Below are 20,330 nucleotides of genomic sequence, written 5' to 3' on the forward strand. Positions count from 1 at the left end.
GCTTGTGCACGCCACAATTCATTTTGATAGCCCTCGCGCGCGTTTCTTTCGCTCTCGCTGCGACGTCGCCACTGCCGCTGCTGCTGCGGCGCTGCTATTGCCGTTGCTGTCAGCTCTCAACGTTGTCAGTGTCAAAAAGATGTTTTAGTCGACAACGGCAGCGCTGAACGAAATCATGTCGCATATTTTCATTGTTGAATTTTTCGCTAGAAATTCAACAGCGACAACCGCAGCAACAGCAGCAGCAGCGCAGTAACGTTAATGTCAAATGCAGCGACGTCGCTGCCGACAGCGGGTTACCAATACAATTACAGTGCGTGGCGCGTGTCAATCAGTCGACGCTAATAAATCGAATGGTCCGGTTAACGGTTAACGGTAAACGTTACAACTGACGTTTCAAACCGATTCAGCAAACACATTTTAACCGTTTCGCAAGTCGCGCGCGTTTTTCTAGTCGCCCAAACAAAAATACACAAAGCAACAGCGGAAGAAGCAGAAAAAGCAGCGCCAGCAGCAGCAAAATAATAATAATAAATTTTGTGGCAAGCGTCAGTAAATCATTAAATTAATAGCCCCACACACACACGCACACACACACACACACACGCAGCGGCACAGCTGTTGTGCGTGAGTGTTGTTGGTATTTGCCAGGAGGAGGAAGAGAAAGCGCTGCCTTCTGCTAGTGCCTTGGAAATTGGCGGCAGTTGACCGCAGCTACGACGACGACGACGACGACGCATGCAACACACACACACACACACACGTACACATACACATGCACATAGGCACATTGAGCTAGCGAGAGTTCGTCATCAGGCAGAAGCAGGCGGGGAGGCGCCGTGTTTCGTCCCCTTTGCCCATTGTGACATTTGATTTATTTGACGTGTGTGTTTTTGATAGAAGCTCAACACGAAACTGACACGTTCACACACACACGCACACACACAGGGACACGCGGGCACACACATACAAAGCGAAGCAGACGCCCCTCTCAAGAATTCAAACGTGGAACGCAAATAAAAAGAAATACATTTAATTTGTGCTTGTATTTGTATTCGAACTCGTGTATTTGGCTTAGTTAAGTGCGTTCGCGTTCGCCTCAAAGTGTGACCAACAAACAACAAACAACAAATAATAATAACAACAACAACAACAACAAATCGCCAATCGATGTGCGAACTTAATAACAGTATTTAAAGGCAGAGACAACAAAACTAAATTATTCACAAAATGATGCTACACGAGGCTGTCATGTTGGAGATCTATCGCCAGGCGTTGAGTGCAAGGTGAATTAACCGTTAGCCGTTAAACGTTAACCGTAATTAGACATGTTTTGACAGCAATTCGTTTGATTCAGTGTTGGAAAGTTCTAGAGCGTGTTGTTATTGAGAGTGTTTAGAAAAGTTGGAGCAAGAGAATTAAAGCGCCTTTTAGAGTTTTTTTTTAAGAGCGAGAGTTAGAATGTGTTTGATTTTACTAATTTTGTAATAATAATAGTAAAAATTGATTTGTTGTAGCTTTTAAATGCAAATAAATTCAATTCAATTACTTTTGGTAATTCTTTGCACTGCTCTTGTGAATTTAAACACTATTTGCATTTAATAAAATTTAAAAATGCTTAAATTACGTGCCATTTACCTACCGTTTCATGTTGACAAAATTTGCATTCCTTGACTTGACTTAAATGTCTGTTGCTTGATTTGAATATTTCTAAATTTATTTATATTTCAATTGTACATTTTGGCGATTAATTATGTGCTTCCAATGGCACTTTCTTTTAAACAAATATATTCATATTATATTTGGCACACTTTTGTTATCAATTCTTAAAGAATTTCCCTTATCTGAGCACTTGCTAAGTTCACCAGAGCTATTTAATTGTGCGCTTTTAGAAGACTTTGTTCATATTAGCAAAATTTATATTTAATACATATACACAAGTAAATGAATAAAATAATTATTTGCATTTCAAGTAGTTTTGTTAAACATTAGTTATGTATGATTTTATTAAATATAAAAATAGTTTAAATGATATTTTAGAGAGCGGGAGGGAAAACCCTTTACTGTAGACCCAAAGATTTTTACATTAGATTTGTAATATAATATATGCATAGCTCTTCTTATCTGCAATATTAAGTATCAATGAACAAATTCTGGAGGTTTTTAAATAATAGTTTTATTTTCTAATATCAATAAAAGGTTGAAGTACAGATGTACCTCTAAAAAAAATAGTGATAGGCTCTATAGTACAGAACGTAGAAGCTTTTTCTGCTAATTTTATTTTTTTTTAGCATAAATAAGGATATGTCACTTTAAAAAACTATATTGAAAGTTCAATTTAGCATTTGATAGAGCAAGGCAAATGCTTTGTCCCGTCTTAAGCTTTAACCAGTTGAGAATTACAAGCGTTAAGCAGCGAAAAAGAAAGTATACATAGTTAAGAACACCAGAGTCTTAGTCAAGCAACTTAATTGATTTTTCAAGATATTCGAAAGTATTAGAAAATAGAAATTAAGATGCAAGGAGTATTTAATTGCACTCACAAACAACATTCGAATAGAGCTTCCCGCCGAGTTTCATATCCGAGGCATATTTTTTGTATAAGCAACTCCTTTAAAATATGCTCTCTGAATTGCATATTCCAGCGAGCTGGCGAGTCCGCGTTGTCAATCGCGGGAATCGAATGCATCGGCGGCCGCTGGAGACGCCCGCTGCCCGTCCAATGAGTCGCACTGCTCGGCCAACGATTGCCTGACCCCGGCGCCCACGCCCACAGCCAGTTCGCCAGTGGGCCTGCCGCTGACCGCAACCCTGGCGCCCTCGGCAGCTGCGGCTCTGCTGCCGCCGCAGTCGGCAGCGATGGCCGCTTACCTGGCGGCCGCGCAACAGAATCACCTGCTGCTGACCAATCCGCTGGCGGCGGCCGCTTCGCTGGTGCAGCAGGCAACGCAGCAGGCCGCCTCGCCGGGGGGCCATGCCCTGGAGGAAGAGGCGCCCGCCTTGGACTTCAGCCGGAAGCGCACGCCCAGCGATTGCGAGGCGACGGCCAGCGACGAGGATCAGGAACAGGATCAGCCAGATCAGGAGTCGGCGCCTCTGGACTTATCCGTGAGCACGCGCAAGCGCCAAACGCCGAGCATCGAGCAGGACACGCCGGCGCGCAAGCTGCCACGTGGCACTGACTACAAATCCCCGCTACCGCCAGGCAGCTGGGTGCCACCCATCAATCCCTATTTAGCTGCCGTGGCAGCCAAGTCCGGGCTGAGCGGCAAAATGGCGCCCAGCGAGGCGAGCAAGGCGCTGGAGAAGATGAGCGAGATGAGTCGCCTGGAGACGCCTCCGCCAAGCAGAGGAACCAGCGGCGGAGGCGGCGTAGGCGGCGGAGCTGGTGGAGCCGCCACATCTGTGACTGGAGGCGGTGGCGGTCGGCACAGCGCCTGGCAATCGCACTGGCTGAACAAGGGGGCGGACGCGGCCAAGGATGTGTTCAAGTGCGTGTGGTGTAAGCAGAGCTTCGCCACGCTGGCGTTGCTCACGACGCACATGAAGGAGACGCAGCACTGCGGCGTCCAGGTGCCCTCGCCCTCGGCGGGCCTTAGCCAGGCGGCGACGCGCACCACCAATGCGACGTCCACAACGACCTCGAACTGCTCCAGCAGCAGCTCGACCTCCTCCAGCTCGTCCAAGTCCGAGCTGAACATGCTCATCAAGGAGACAATGCCGCTGCCCAGGAAGCTGGTGCGCGGCCAGGATGTCTGGCTGGGCAAGGGCGCCGAGCAGACGCGCCAGATCCTCAAGTGCATGTGGTGTGGCCAGAGCTTCAGGTCGCTGGCGGAAATGACCAGCCACATGCAGGAGACGCAGCACTATACCAATATCATATCGCAGGAGCAGATCATCTCCTGGAAGTCCGGCGACGAGCGCCCAACCAATGGCAACCAGGGCCAGGGTCAGGGCGGCGGCAGCAGCAGCAGTGCCACGCCCACTGCGACCAGTGTCAGCGCCGTGTTGACGTGCAAGGTATGCGACCAGGCGTTCGGCACGCTCAAGGAGCTGAGCGCCCACATGGCGCAGCAGTCGCACTACAAGGACACGGCCTCCAGCTGCTCCTCCTCGGTGTCGCCGCCAGCACCGCCATCCGGCTCTGCCGCGGCGCTGAGCTCTAAACGCGGCCGTCAGCCGCGCAACGAGAAGCGCAAAAAGTCGCTGCCGGTGCGCAAACTCCTAGAGCTGGAGCGCTCCGGCAGCGGCGCCGGGCTGGACTCGGCGCTGAAGCCGCTGCGCGACTTTGCGGCCGCCACGAAGATCACGTGCGAGAAGTGTGGCAGCAAGATCGAGACAGCGCTGTTCGTGGAGCATATACGCAAATGCCTCGGCGACAGCATACCCATACCGCCACGCAGGCCGCCAGCGCAGGAGCAGCATCCGCACCAGCGCCTGGCCAGTCCCAGCATGTCGGAGAAGCCAAGCAGCAGCTCGGGAGCCCCCTCCGTGCTGAATGCGCTGGAGCAACTGATCGAGAAGAGCTTCGAGTCGCGAATGGGTCGGCTGGCGCCGGGATACCCGGAGACTGGGACGCCGCTGGGCGCCAGCATACTGAAGCGTCTGGGCATCGACGACAGCAGCGACTACACGAAGCCCTTGATGGATGCACAGGCCATGCAGATGCAGCTGCTGCGCTCCACGTATGCCACGCGGGATCGCAGCGCCAGCGAGTCAAGCTCCGCCAGTCGCGTGGAGTCCGCCTACACGCCGGACAGGCAGCAGGCCACGCCCCGACGCACGCCTGACACGCCGGCCCCTTCGGTCACTGTGGCCACGCCCTCGCTTCCACCACCGCCCAGCAGCTGCAGCACCATCATCAAGTCGGAGCCCCTGGAGCCGGAGGCCGCCGAGCTGGAGCCCAGCAACAGGCATCTGATCAATGTGAAGAAGGAGTTCAGCATGGAACATGCCACGGGTAATCCCCGCGAGAGTCCCAGTGCCGGCAGCGAACGCTCCAACAACTCGCCGCCTGTCCAGAGCACCACGCTTGCCGAGAGCGGCAGCCTCCTCGCCCTCAACTCCATGTTCGATCAGCTGAGCAGCGTCGAGACCAACAACAATAATACAGGTATGCAGGGACAAGTCCCTGTCAAGACAGGGAAGGTGGGCGGGATCGACAGAGTGTGGGGCTACAGATTTTAAGAGAAGCATTGCAGACAAAGGATTTCTTTAGATACGTGTCCCATCAGCTTATGCCATGCAACCAAAATTCCTTTATCTGATTAACAACCCTTTGGGTTATACGAGCTGCAGCCAAACTTATGGGACTTTGAGACGAATTTAAAGAGGAATTTAGAGGTCAGCAGTGGAACCAGTCTAAAGGATGCCTTAAGGCTTTAACAGGGAGATTATGACTTCGAGTCAAGCCAAATCCCAAACGGATGATGATATTGGAATATTTAAACTGCAGAAAACTCTCCTCCTTACTCCTTCTGTAGAGTCAGAAGAAAAATCGAATTTTACAAAAGGATTTAACTGATTTAAGAATAAGGACCTTCATCATGGTAACACTATTAATACATTGGATGCTCCTTTGGGCTTCAGAGAGGTCATTCTTTTAGGATTTCCCCAAAATCCTATTTACATAATATGTCAGCAGCATAGGGAAGCTGTTTATTGCGAAGTTGCATTACATAAACCTTTAATTCCGCGCTTATTCCGCAAAAATCAGTGAAAACAAAGCGAACTCAATTTGCCTTAGACTGGACTACAGCAGACCTCTGAGGTCATCACCTAGTGAATATGGTCCCTTTAAAATATAGTCATATATTATTAAATTTACCCCCTCCCTACCCCCTTCCATATTGTAGTCCACACTAATCACCTTTATACGTATCACTCACCCAATTTTTCAGGACATTGCTTCAACAACAACAACAACAATAACAACAACAATGCGAATGGCAGCACGAAGAAGCCGAAGGCTCACCCCTTGGCCGCCCTGCAGAAGCTCTGCGAGACAACAGATCCGCCAGCCTCGAATACGCGCAGTGCATCCGCATCCTCCACGGTGGCCGGGCTGGGCAACGGCAGCGACCTGGTCGCCTTCAGCTGGGCGTGCAACGAGGCGGTGCTGAGCGCCGGCGCCGGGGCGGACGCCATCATCAAGTGCTCGTTCTGTGATACGCCGTTCGGCTCCAAGGGCGCCTATCGTCATCATCTGTCCAAGGTGCACTTCGTGAAGGACGCCGGCGAGGATTCGCCGCCGCTGAAGTCGCCGGCAGCCGCGCAGTCGCCCAAGTCGCTGCCGCTGGCTTCGCCCAAACGCTCGGCCTCGCGCAGTCCGGCAACGCCAGCTGCCCCCCCGCAGCTGCAGCCGCAGACGTCGCCCTCGCCGTACGACGAGAGTCCGCAGTCGAAATTTCTCAAATACACGGAGCTGGCCAAGCAGCTGTCCTCCAAGAATGCCTAAACGTAAGCAGAGGGGGGGGGGGGGGGGGGGGGGGGCGGAAGGTTACACTATGCAACAAAAAAACTAGAAGTGTTAATGGTTCTTAATTGTGTTGCATAGTGTTATTGATGCCTCAGCTGAAACTCTTTCGCAGAGCACTGCATTGATTTCCGATCAAAGAGAACGAATCAAGTCTGCAGATAATTTAGCTCTCTCTCTCTCACACTCTCACGCTCTCGCATTTCATCGCTCTCTGCAGCCGCATTTCCCCTACTTTGCTGAATTGGCGGCACCATTTCCCCAAGTCTGTGTATTTGCCCCACGCTAACTGTCTGGGGTAGTAGTGTGTGACGTCACGGCGCTGACGTCTCAATTTGCCCAGTTTTATTGTTTGCCAAATCGCACAGCTTGCCGTCGCATTCGCACGCGCGAGAGGCGTGCAAAATTCAATTACCACCACTTTGACGAACTGCTGTCCATCAAAGAGCACACACACATACGCACACACACATGCAGACTCACTCGCATTAACAGTGCAGTGCAATTGCAGGCGTGCTAAAGAGCGAGACGGCTGTAGTGTGCGCAGTAGTTTGACGAAAGGCGACGACAACAGTTCGTCAAAATGAAAAACAAACACACAAAGCAAGCGAGCAGCAGCAAAAACAAAACACAAAAGCAAACCATGCTGACCCATGTGATTGGATGGAGCAACAGCAGCAAAACAACAATAAGAACGCTCAAGTGGGTGGGGGAATTATTGAGTGAAATCGAAACAGGTCTGAGCGCAGAGAGCAAATTCATTGAGTGCATTTTGTTGGCTCAACAAATATTGCAAATCGAAATCATTTTTCGCGGTTCCTGGTCAAAAATGTGTGCCAAAAACTAAAAAAAAAAAACAAAAAAAAACAAAAATTAAACAAAATTAATTAATTAAAATTAAGTAATTACAAAAATGCAACGCAGTATACGTAAAATCTTAAAATACCAAAACTTTCTCTCGAAAAAAAGAAAACTAATTTTTAAATTGTATTTTTGTTCCTCAGAAAATGATTGTATACCAAGCCAAGAGGCAACAATTAGGGCGACAATTTGAAAAACGCATTCAATAGTTTAATGTAAATAAACTTAGTAATTAGCACTTCCTTCCAAAAATCAATATATATATATATATAATATTATTAATTAATTACTAACAATTGAAGTCAAATCAAAATGTAATCACGGCAACCCATGTATACGCATAAATTATACAAATATACTTAACTATATGAACATATATATAAAAACTACTTGAAAGCAAATTATATACACATATATAGATACTAATATATATGTTTACAACTCAACTCTCAACAATAACAACAAACTATATATATATATAAATATGTATTTAACCTAAGATTAAACCTAAGACTTCCAAAAAGAAAAACAAGAGAAAAGAAACTAAAAAAAATGTCAAACATTTCATCGTCATCTCAAGAAGAAGAAGAACATCATCAGCAACCAGAAACTAATTTATAGATCTACTTATCATATACCTATGAATGATATATATGTACGTATACGACTTGTATTTGAGTTTTTGTGATATTATTTTTAAAACTCCTTTCGCTTCCTTTTCGCCTAGATCATAAGTAAGTTAAACGACATGCAATAAAAAATAATATTTCAAAATCCCAAAACAGCAAACGGTTAATTCAAATGTATTTCTCCAGAGATTTCCGAAATTGAGGCTCACATATAGCTGTATCTATATCTTCAAATTCACATCTAAAGTTACCAAAAGCAAACGGCTCAATACAGAAGATGAGTTCAATAAAAAGTTGTATGTTTCAAATTGAACATTTTTTGAGTTTGCATTTCACTCGAGTCTCACATCTGGGGGGAAAATTTGGGGTTAACGGGAATTGTTTATATGATATTCAAAATAATTTCAATATTTTTGAAAATTTTATCTTTCATTTTCAATGTAAAATCAATATATGTATGATTTTAAAATTCGGCTTACATCTGGAAAATTAAAGGGAATTGTTATACGATATTAAAAAAATATTTTTCGAATTTGGATTTCAGTTTGGGCTTTAGATCATATTTTTCATTAGTATTTTTTTTGATTATTGGCTCTATTAATATATTTATTTAATTTTGCAATATTTACTATATATATATATTTATTTATACATATATATTTATTTATTTTATTTTCAGATTTAAAATTATGAAAAATTAATATATGTGTATTTATTATTGGAACATTAAATGAAAGGTAAGATGACATATAACTTAACGTTTAGGTTATTTGCTTTAATAATTATTTTCAATGAGCTTTTATCAATGAACTTTTAATTAGGAAGGATCTTCCGCGGGGAACTGTGGAATGGAACATGTGAGTACATGTGGAATCGGCAATGTGTGCACATATGTTCCATTATAAATGTTTTGTACGCGAATAAAAGAACAGATTCGTCCATTGAGTAACAAATGTCTATCTTCTTATGACTCAACGAGATTCGACTTTGCAAACTTTATTTAAACCAAAAAAAAGTTTGTTTTATAATGAATATTAAAGTGTTGTGATCTGTGACGGGGGGCGTGGCAAACCAAAAAAAGCTAAATCTTCTACAGTTTTACAGCTGAAAAGGTCAAAATTGTAATGAATGAGCTGCAACTTCTTCTATGTATATGGCATATATATTATAAATTGACAGATAAATTCTTCCTTGTTTTGATTTGTACTTTTTGCAACCTTTTTTGATTTCTAAATACTTATTATTAACTATTGTAAGCCTTATCATTAGGCATATTGTCTTGATATTGTTTTTCATGGTTTTACCTTAGTCCCATTCAGTTCTAGTTCTATTGACCCCCATTAATGGCACTAGCTCTTCACTAGACTGCCCCAATGGTAGCCCCAATGATTCACTGCTGCTGACTAGGCTCAGCCCTGGCCAAATCCCAGTTAATTGTGGATTGCAGACATGGCATATCAAATTGTAAACTAATATTTGCTAATAAACACGGCGAGTTAATTAAACCTGAATTATGGGGCACATGTAGCTAGGACTGTGGCAGGGGTGGAGGGGTGGTGATGGGCTGGTACAAGGGGTGGGTCGCAAGGGGGGCAAGAACAGGAACATGCGCTAAATGTGAACGCGATTCGCTGATTTATGGCCAACAAAGGATTAAGACGCGACGCCCAGATACGAACTTCATAGATGCCACACACACACACGCACACACACGCACGCTACTGCTTGATGTACATACATAAGTGTATGTGTGTTTCTGTGTGTGTGTGTGTGTGTCTCGTATCTTTTGCGACACTGATGACGATCCAAAACGCCAACGAAATCTCCTCGAAAACTTCAATTGCCAAAGGATTCATTTTCACTTAAAATTTATGATGTGTTTCGTGTTGTTTTTGAACGGAGACGCCCCCCCCCCCCCCCACCCCCCTCCCACATTCCACTACACCCACACTTCCTCACACACACACACACATATACCTCGCCTGGGGGCGTGGCTGTTGCCATTTGGTGTCACATTTGTGTTAAAAGATAATTTTTGGCCAAAAATGTTTCACAAAACTTTTCCGCCCGCCTCAGTGTTCGGTGTGTTCGGCTCCATTGACGTCTCGTTTCGCGTGGTTTTCCCGCACCCCGCACCTTTGGTCCGACGTTCCCACGACCCACTTCCAGCTAACTCCTCCCCCTCCTCCTTCTCCCCATCCTCCGGCTGCTGCTGCCTCTGTCTCGCTTAATGAGATACAAACACATAAATTCTCAAAAGTGTCATGCATCGCAAATAACGGTTTACTTTTTTGCCCGTTTGATAAGCCAACAAAACTGCCGCCTTTATACACTCACACAGCGTGTGTGTGTGTGTATGCGGGTGGGTGTGAGTGTGCTTAGATATGGGTGTGTGACAAAAGTCGCTCGAGGCGTTGAAAGCAAAGTATCAAATTTGTACACAGGGCAACATGATTTTATCTAGAAGTGCGTAAGTGCATCATCTGTAACAGAACATGCGGTAGCATTACATCATCCGTAGTACATCATTTAGTAAAAGGACATCATCTCTAGTACATCACATAGTAAAAGAACTCAATGTGGTAGTTGTACATCATCTACTATACAAAATAAAGCATCATTACATCATTGTACATCTTTTGGTAAGACTACATCATCTCTTGTACATTACATAGGACAGTGCTCTATGTAGTACATCATTAGTAACACAAAACATTCTGGCATTGCATCATCCGTAGTACATCATGTAGTAGTACATGATCTGTGACACATCCTATAGAAAGAGAGCAATATGTAATAGTAGCATCTTTCTTACAACATGTAGTAGTATAACATCATTATAGTTGTAAATAATGTCGTATACCTTGTAATAGTGGAACATCATCTGAAGTACGTCATGAAAAGTAGTATTACATAATTTGTAGTAATTTATCTGTAGTAGATTCCCTAGTTATAATTGATTAAATATATTAGTGGCACATCATGTATTAGTATTATATCATCTGTAGTAGTACATCACGTAGCAATATATTACGTAGGAGCTGTACATAATTTTAAGTACATAATGTATCATTAGTATACAGCTGCAGAACAACATGAAGCAGCATTAAATCATCTCTTGTACAACACATAGTATTAATACATAATTTAGAAGTCGTATGACATGTTGTAGATTTACATCATCTAAATGACATTATGTGCATCACGTTATAGTAGTACATCATTTAAACGAAGTACATTATCTGTAGTACAACCTGTAGTCATATCATGTGGTAAGTCGTAATCTGCAGAACATTATGTACATCATGTTATAATAGTACATCACATCGTAGTGGAAGATCCTATTTTAGTTATATTTAATGGCAGATAATTATTTAATCTAAATACCTGCTGGTTTTTATAGCATTCCATTCTTATAAACAGAATTCAGAGTTCCAACCATCTCCTGGTTCTAGAGCCTTGATCCCCAAATAAAATATTCTCTTTATAATTGCCTTATGTACTAAGAATACTGCAAGTCGTGCAACTTTTCCCATACAATATAAAGGCTAAATTTAATTTCTATTTATTCTGGGCATTTATTTTGGAATTGTTGGGACCTGGTTCTTTTATCCTGAAGCTAGGCTTCAGATGAAAAGTCCTACATGTTTTGCATGTGCACATATATTTTAATATTTATTTTGGCAATTTTTGTGAATGTGAAAATCTTGGTTTGTAAGGGAGTAATATGACATCTCTCAAGGAAAACTCTCTAGCTGGAGTTAACTATGACCAGACCCATTCATAAATATGCAACTAACTGGAAAGACTCCAACTAGAGCCGTGTGTCGTTAAGATCTGTTGTCAAAGTCAAGGGGAAAAAACGGGGCTTGGGAAAAAAACGAATGCTTGAGATAAATGTGAATAAGTATATTTTAGTAATTCGTAGCAAAAAACATACGCAGACAGCTGAAAGTAACGCCTTCCATTAGCCACCACCAGAGAGGACTAATGAGACTAGCACACAGACAGGAGGCGGGCGGGCAGGAGACGCAGGCAACAGGCAGCAGGGGGAGGCGGCGGGTGGCAGGACAACAAGCGCCTGCAGTGCGAACAGCAAAAGTTTTGCAAAGTGTCAGAAAATGTGAATGCGATTGTAGGGCGGCCATGCCAAAAGGGGGTGGTGGGTGAACGAGGGGGAGTGGGAGCGATGGATCCGGTGTGGGTAATGTGCCGAGGTAAACGCCAGCAACGAGATGGATGATATCTAGACGAATGATGCATGAGTCGCACTGGGGGCGGCAGATGCGCCATTGCCAGTGTTGTCATGTGTTGCCAGTTGCCAGTTGCCGGCTGCCGGTTGCCAGTTGCCAGTTGCCATGTGGGTGGCTACGTAAATTCCGACGCTTCATTCGCCGGATAGACTCGGCGCAGGAGGAAGACATGGCTGCCATTGCCATTCGAGGGGAAGGCCAAAGAGCGAGACGAAAGAGGACGCAGGCGTGTAAGCAGCAGCAGCAGCAGCAGCAGCAGCAGCAGCGAATGAGCATGCGAAATGCACACACACACACACACACACACACACTCACACACACATAGAGAGAGAGCAGCATATCCAACTCGAATCTTGTCTACAATAAATCAAATTTTATTACACTTTTCTTTATGCATGCCACAGGATATGGCAAGCGTATGGTGCACTGATGAGCACACACACACACACACACACACACAGAGACACATACACACCAGAATGTCCTGACGCACACAAGGACAATCACACGCTGAGATTTTCACATGCTCATTTAGTGGGACGCCCAAGGATGAGTGGGTGCAATTCTATACCTATGCGGAATAGGACAATCCAACCCATTGGCATCGCGGATATGGGGATTTTATTTTTAAGCACATGTTCCTGATTACAAGAATTTTATCTATTTGTGCATTTTAATGAAGCATATATAGATTATATTAGTTCTTAAAATATACTCTTAAAATCATCCCAGTTTTGTAGGCTTTACATATTCTATTGTTGTTCAAGGCACACGTTGTCGAAACTCAACTCAAGTTATGTTATGTTTTGTTATCTGATCTGTCTGTCAAAGTTTAGCAGTCAGTTCAACTGCCTGTTAAGAATTTAACGATTAATATCCCTAGCGTTGCCACCTTTTGTTGCTACTACACACTATTAATTATATGAGTTATATCTATAAGATATTGCCTGATTATGAAGTTGACCAACTGATACAACATATTTTTGACGGGGACTGTCAGTTAAGTACATTTTTTTATAGCTAACTTTTTGTTTACTTCAATAGATGTTTTAAATTTGCAATTTTCAATTCGTTAATGATATCTTTTTCAACACTGGAAAGCTTGGCAAAACAAAAAAAAATTGAAAAGCGGAATGCCGTAGTCTTAATTTTTAAAATGGTTTTGGAATATATATAAAATATATATACTATTCTAGAAGCTACATGTCAAGTTTAGTGACTCTAGTTCTCATTATTTACCAAAATAGCCAAAAAAAAAACAGGATTTCGATATAGATTTTTATCGATTATTTGGAAACGGGGCAAGTTATCGATTATCGGAAACAAAACTCGACCTACAACTAAAGTTTCTCTCCAGCTCTTATAGGCTATGAGATCCTTGCGTTCATACATATGGACAGACGGACGGACGGACAGACGGACGGACAGACAGACGGACATGGCTAGATCGACTCGGCTATTGATGCTAATCAAGAATATATATACTTTATGGGATCGGAGATGCTTCCTTCTGCCTGTTACATACATTTACATTTTGCACAAATACAATATACCCTTTTAACCCATTTTTAATGGGTTCAGGGTATAAAAAGTAAAATCATATTTTTTAATGTTCATTATATATCCTTTGTACAATCCACATGATCTAAATATTTGGATATAATTATTATATTATTATATTCGGGGATAATCCAGATTTCTATCATAATTTGTTGGCTTGCTGCACATCTATCAATATTTTATATATTCAAGATCTTAAGATTAATGCATTTAAAAAGCTTTTGTAGTATTTATATATACTTCCCGATTTACAAATAGCCTATTTATGTAAATTTCACAATTTACGACTTAAACAAATCAAATATTTAGGTATTTCGCATGAGCTAGAAATTTGTTTTCAAAAGTAAATAATAAATAAAAGTGCTTGTACGGCAATTAACAATTTAATCGTGTAGTCATCAGAATGTTTTGCGCAATCAATATTGTGCAAACATTACGTATACGTATCGCTGGTGGCATTATTTTAAAATTTCCAAGTGTTTGCCACGGTTATTGTGAGAACTTTTGCATTATGGCTGGTGGGGCATAAATCAAATTTCCATTACGCCCGAAAGGTCCCGCCCATATCAGAGACAACCCATGCTGTGATTTATTAGAAAAAACTGCATGCGGGAAGAGAGAGCGAGAGCGAAAGCAAGGAGAGAGAGAGGAAAGGAAAACAGCAGCAGGAACGCGTTTCTTTTGATAAAAATTTTGAACTAAATCAAAACTTCATTTCACATCGGTGCCATTTCTTGCGCCAGCGCCAGCTCTCAGTTCAGTTTTCAGTTGAGTTGAGCGGGCTCCAGGTCCAGCTCCAGCTTCAGCTCCGGCTCCGGCTCCGCCTACCAATCTCGGGTTGCAGCAAAAAGCGTAGCGAGAAAAGTGCACAACACATCGAAACAAGAAATGGCGGCAAAACTAGAAAGTGTAGCAGGACTTGTGGGAGCTGGAGTCGATGGCTCGTCCTTGTGCTCATCGGTGTCGCATTCAGCGACTACGACGACGACGACGACAACCAGGACGAGCGCGAGGCTGCCGCATCGTTGTCCTGCGACTTGACTCGACAAAATTCACTGCTGGCTGTCAGTTCAATAAATCATTTGCGTTTTGACACACCGTCGCTCCGGCAGAACTAGCTGCGCCAATGAAAATCCATAAATACGAAAACAAAGCAAAAACGTCGTCTGCCACAGCCACCAAGGCGCGACAAGGACGAGCGACAGCTCCAGCGCCAGCTCCATGTGGGATGCACATAAATTGCATGCTGCAGGAGCAGGCGGAACGACAAGAAAAAACCCTACATCCATCCCGCTGCCCCCATCCATTCAGGGCGAGTCGAACACGAAAACGTTGCCTCGCAAGAGTCCATAGATCAGAGCATTCCATGGCTGAGACGGCGTCTGCTGGCGGTGTTGTCCGGGACGCAAAGACGATGATGAGGATGTCCTCGGCGTGCTCGTCGTCCTCGTCGTCGTCGTCAAGATGCGCACAGGACGAAAGGGTGGTGGGTGGGCGTGTAATATATGGCACCTGGCATCCACCACTGACACTGACACTGCCAACCACTCGAGCAGTCCTTCCGCTCGTCCTGCAATGCAAGATGCAGCCATAAACAAAGTCTGCGCGAGATGCGACTAGAGATCCTGCAAATGGAACGTAAGACAAGCAATGTCATGGGGCTGCTTTGAGCTGCAGAAATGGGAAATAATACCAGACGATTGCTCGTTAAAGAGCTTATAATTCTCAAGTTGTTTAGTCAGAAGATAGGCACGTACAAAGATGCTTAAGATCGCGGCAGCAGATATACAAGAGTTAACCAAACTTATTATGACACAACTATATATTTATATATAAGACTTATTGTTTTAACTGACTAACTTACTGACTGACATATTAACTAATAAGCCTAGGAGCTGGAAACCTAAAGGTTTCACAGCTTTCCAGTGGATAATAAGAGTCCACCCGCTGCAGTGGGAAATTGAGGGAACTGTTATATGATTTTTTATATAATTTCTCATTTGCGTTTTGGCACTTTCTCTTTCTCTGCCTTTCTCTCTCTCATTCTCATTCATATAATCCCTCTTTTATCTCTTGTTCTTCCCTTACAATAATTGGAGGTAAACGAAATAATCTTATTTGCTTATGTGCATTTTTGGGTACATATTTAGATATAAACTGGTAAATAAAGACCTTAGCTCAGGATTTCTCCTAGTTATTTAGATTGTTATAACACTTATTAAAAAGGCATTGAAAGCAACCCGGAGCCTTTCGTATGCGACATTCGATGAGACAGGATTGATATACTGAGTGGAACAAGAATATTTTTACTTGGCAGTTTTTATTGTTCGTCATGTTTTATTGAGAAACATTATGTTGGAGTTGGAGATTGAATTGGCTGTGGTGTCGTGTCGTCAGCAACTTTCGACCTCTTTAAAATACTCGTTTTTGTTGAGCCTAGAGTCGAGTTAACCACATTTTCGCCGTCATTGTCAGGCGCATGGAGTAAAGTACAAAAGTTTGTGATATAAATCAAACCCCTTTTCGACATTTATGATCGTAAAGTTGAGAATAAAAAACAACATTATATGCATGGCATAAAAATCAGCATTAAATGTGACCCTGTAATAAATTCGCTGTACTCGGTATGCGTGAATAATGAAAACCCCAGACGAATGAATGGCCAGATATGCGCATCTATATATTGTGTACATATGTATATGTACATATATAAATAAATACATAATGCACAGAGTCGTATCCTTGTGGAGGCCAACCTGCCCCAATGGCCAGCAATTGCAGCTGGCAGCGCTGTAATCATTTTTTTTTTCTGCTGACCATATGAAGACATCATTTTTTGTCGTGAAAAACACACAAATAGTTAAATGAAAATATTGAAAATAATGAAAAACTGCGCGTGTGTGAGTAATAAATCGCTGCCAACTGCCTTTGAAGCCCGAGTCAGAGAATTAATACCACGGCCAGGCGGTAAATCATAAGATAATTACGTGTCTGTTCATAAGGAAAACACCTCGCTGGAATCAAGACAGCTATATATAATTAAAAAGTACAGTTCATAACTTACAGAACACGCTGTGACACACATATGTTAACATATATAAATATGTGCATTTTACATATTTTTCCGCCACTTCAGGTGAAAATGTGGATCTACACAAGGGTCGTGTTTGTTGTAATTACAGTTGTGCACTAAACATGAATAAAATATTCAAGACTAGAAAAATCTGAAGCTAGAAACAACTGAAAAGGCGTGGAGGAGAAGGAGAAGGAGGTGTTGTTGGAGGTGTGGAAATAGGACCTCAAGCAAACAGAATGAAATGCGCCAAGCGACAATTTCTAATTACAAATTCGCCACAGCATTTAACCCGTTTTTGCTGTTTGCTGTTCACAGGACGAGGAAGGGATATACGCGCACATACGTGTATAATTTCCATTTGGAGGCATCACACACACACTCACACACAAATACACACGCACACACACACACCTTTCGGACAACAGTGCAAACAGTGCATCCCCATAGGGCTGTGGTGGTTGGGGTGCCTGGGGGTTAGGGGTTAGGAGCTGTACCAAGACAGAAAAAAAGTGTAGGGCAACGGAAAAAAGCTCAGCTTGCAGCATTTTATGCTGATCCCTGTCAGGCAACAAAACACACATAATCTTCAAAAAGGAAAACAACAGCACACGATGATAGAAGCGCAGAGAAAACATAGCAGAAGGTGCGATACACACACACACGCAGCGACTGTAAGGGGGTTTAAGGAGAGGGGAGGGAGGGATAAGTAAACAAAATATTTATGCCCCCAACTGCAGCCGCTGGTGCAAGCGATAAAAGTGTTGCTCGAGCATTTGGGGTCCGGTTGTGTCCTTTTTATGTAAAAAATGCAGCCAGCAACAAACATCAACCAATAATGCAGACGCGATTATGTCCAGAGCCGGGCAGGAGGAGCTGCTGAAGTTTTGTTGGCCAGCTTCGAAGAGCACAGAGCCATGGCAGAAGGACAACTCCGAATGTGAAGTTGATGGCAGCGCAGAAGAAGGACGAACGAAAGGCTACCACAGATACTCGTCGCACACAAATCGTTGCGCAAAAGGACCTGCAAAAATTAAAAGCAAACAAAACACGATGAAAACAACAAATGTGCACTAAAAAAACTACAACAAAAAAACGAATACAACAAACGAATAAAAAAAATTGAAAGTGTTGCACAATGGGCGTTGTTTCAAGTCCAGCTCACACACATACAGTCTCACACACACAAACACACACACACACATAGAAAACGATTCGGAGACGAAGCTGTGTCCTGATTTATGTCACTGACGAGCACAGCACAGCAAATACACTGCAACAAATCGTGTGCTTCTTCACAGCTTGTTATCAGCTCGTCTCAAGTGACTTGCGAAGCTTAAAGTAAAGTTAAAGAAAATCAAAATTTTCTAATAAACCTTATTCAAAGTAAGTTCTTTATTATTGATTTGATCCTCAATTAATGTGGTGAATTGATTTGAAACCTGAAAAATCGCTTGAAATCGGGTTAGGTTAAGCTCTTTATAATGCCATTGACGATTCATTTTAAACTGAACTGATCTTAAGTCTAGATCAGACATAAAAAAGCATAGCTCGCACCACCTTCAAGAGTTTTGTAACCTATCAACGCTGATATCGATAAAAATTAACAGCTACGTTTCAATACACTCTTTTCGCCAGTGTTTAAAAACGCCAAAAAGTGCAACAAAATGTTACGCATCAGCTACGCTGCGAGAAAAAAAGTAGCAAAATAGGTAGAAACAAGAAACAACAACAAATGAACGAAAACTTACGATGACGACAGCAGCGACGACGCCGACGACGATGTCGAGGATGTCGGCTCGTTTCCGGCTGGCGACGATGATGACGACGACGACGACGATGTCGCTGATGTCACTGACGAACAACAGTGACCAGGCGGAGCTGGAGCTGCTATGGGACAGCGCCTGGTGGAGCTTGCCGCCAAAGCGTAGCCTCCACCAAAGTGGCATCCTCCCAACCACACACGCACACACACAGAGTTAGATATGGGCAGACAGAGCAGAGGCGTTGCGCATTCGCCGCGTTGTCCTGTGCCAGGGCTGTGAGTGCCCTGTGTGTCCTGTGCGCGTGGTTTTGTGTGCATTTTGGATTTCTTTTGTTTCGCTTCGTTCAGTTGAGTTGCTCGACAGCCAGTCAGCGGCGTCAGCGCCCTACCCCCCTTCCCCGTAACTTAACCATACAACTACCTACAGCCTCTTGGCCCACTGGCTGCGTTGTTTTCTTGCGTTGCGAAGGACATTTTGCGCCCCGACGCAATTGCAGCTGTGTGTGTGCAGGTCCTTCTAACAAAATTTAATACTTATTGTGCCTTTTGCGCCTTGTACCTCGCTCTTGTTGTTCCTCTTGTTGCTGCTGCTGCTGCTGCTGCATAAAGAAACGCAAACAGAATTTATGTTGTGACATTTTAAATTGCGCAATTTTTATGAAATCCTTTTCTGGGCGACTCCCGTTCGAGTGTGCGCCTCTCGCTCGTTCTGCCCTTCTGTTTGCAGCACATCCTCATGAAATACTATACAACACTCGCACACACATTCTACACACTGGACAGCAGCGCCATCTCTCGGCCGACTCTTGACTGCAGCGACAAAAATGCGACCCATTTGAAATTTTTGTGTGCTGCATTTCTCGCCGAGCTTCGCGCCGGCAAACAAACAAAACGTCCTGGCCGAAGCCGCCTGTCAGCCTGGCGTTTATTTATTTTTATGTTTAGAGTCGCCAGAGTCCAAAGTTGTCCACCAACCGAAATGTCCGAATGGCATCCAAGCCAGCGCGAGCCACCAAAAGCCCCACCATGATTTACGATGATGATGCTCTGGAACGCGTCTCCAACAGGAGTCGCAAGACGCTGCTTGCCCAGTCAGCGGTGTTTTACATAGTATTTCGACGAACGCATTCCACAGCTGACTGCCCCAAAAAGAAAAATCCACTTTTACTAATAACTTAAGCATTCACATTGCAACGTAAACCAAATCAGAACTTGATTTTTCTAATATTCTAGACGTTAAATTCTATACATTAATATTTAACGCTAGGTGCTTGAGATCAGGTTTGATCAGGTTTATAAGTTAACATAAAATCTCTTAAGAAAATTATTTCTCGGTGAATGTCAAATATCTGTACTCAAGGCTTGTCCTCTACAGTTCCCATTCTGAAGATACAATTAAGGGTTTATGTGTTTATGCAATTATGTTTATGCACATGAATATTTTCTTAAAACAACTTAGACCAAGCCTAAGAAAAGAGCAAATGCCTTACTCTGCGCTTCTCATGAATTTAAATAAGGCCTGTAGCGCTTCATGCATTAATGATTAGTGTTTTATTAAGAATTTGAGTTGATAATCTAATTAATGCAGTATATATGTATATACATCTCTCTCTCTCTCTCTCTCTCTTTCTCGCATTCCATTCTCATCTTCGCTTCTTTTCTTTTGTTTTTTTTTAGATGACAATAAAATCCTTTCGGTGGATGTCAATTTTTG

General features: G+C 43.4%; 1 protein-coding gene across 1 annotated transcript; it reads left to right on the top strand.

Moving 5' to 3' along the window:
* The first annotated feature begins 906 nt into the window (after positions 1–906).
* On the top strand, positions 907–6,457 carry LOC115759130 (protein tiptop). Its single transcript, XM_030699975.1, has 3 exons — positions 907–1,286; positions 2,646–5,113; positions 5,901–6,457. The coding sequence occupies exons 1-3, from the start codon at positions 1,231–1,233 to the stop codon at positions 6,455–6,457; spliced, it is 3,081 nt and encodes a 1,026-aa protein (XP_030555835.1). The 5' UTR covers positions 907–1,230.
* Positions 6,458–20,330: the final 13,873 nt, after the last annotated feature.

The sequence above is a fragment of the Drosophila novamexicana genome, unplaced genomic scaffold (genome assembly GCF_003285875.2).
Source record: "Drosophila novamexicana strain 15010-1031.04,08,12 unplaced genomic scaffold, DnovRS2.1 tig00000193-arrow-pilon, whole genome shotgun sequence".
NCBI classification, from domain to species: Eukaryota; Metazoa; Arthropoda; class Insecta; order Diptera; family Drosophilidae; genus Drosophila; species Drosophila novamexicana.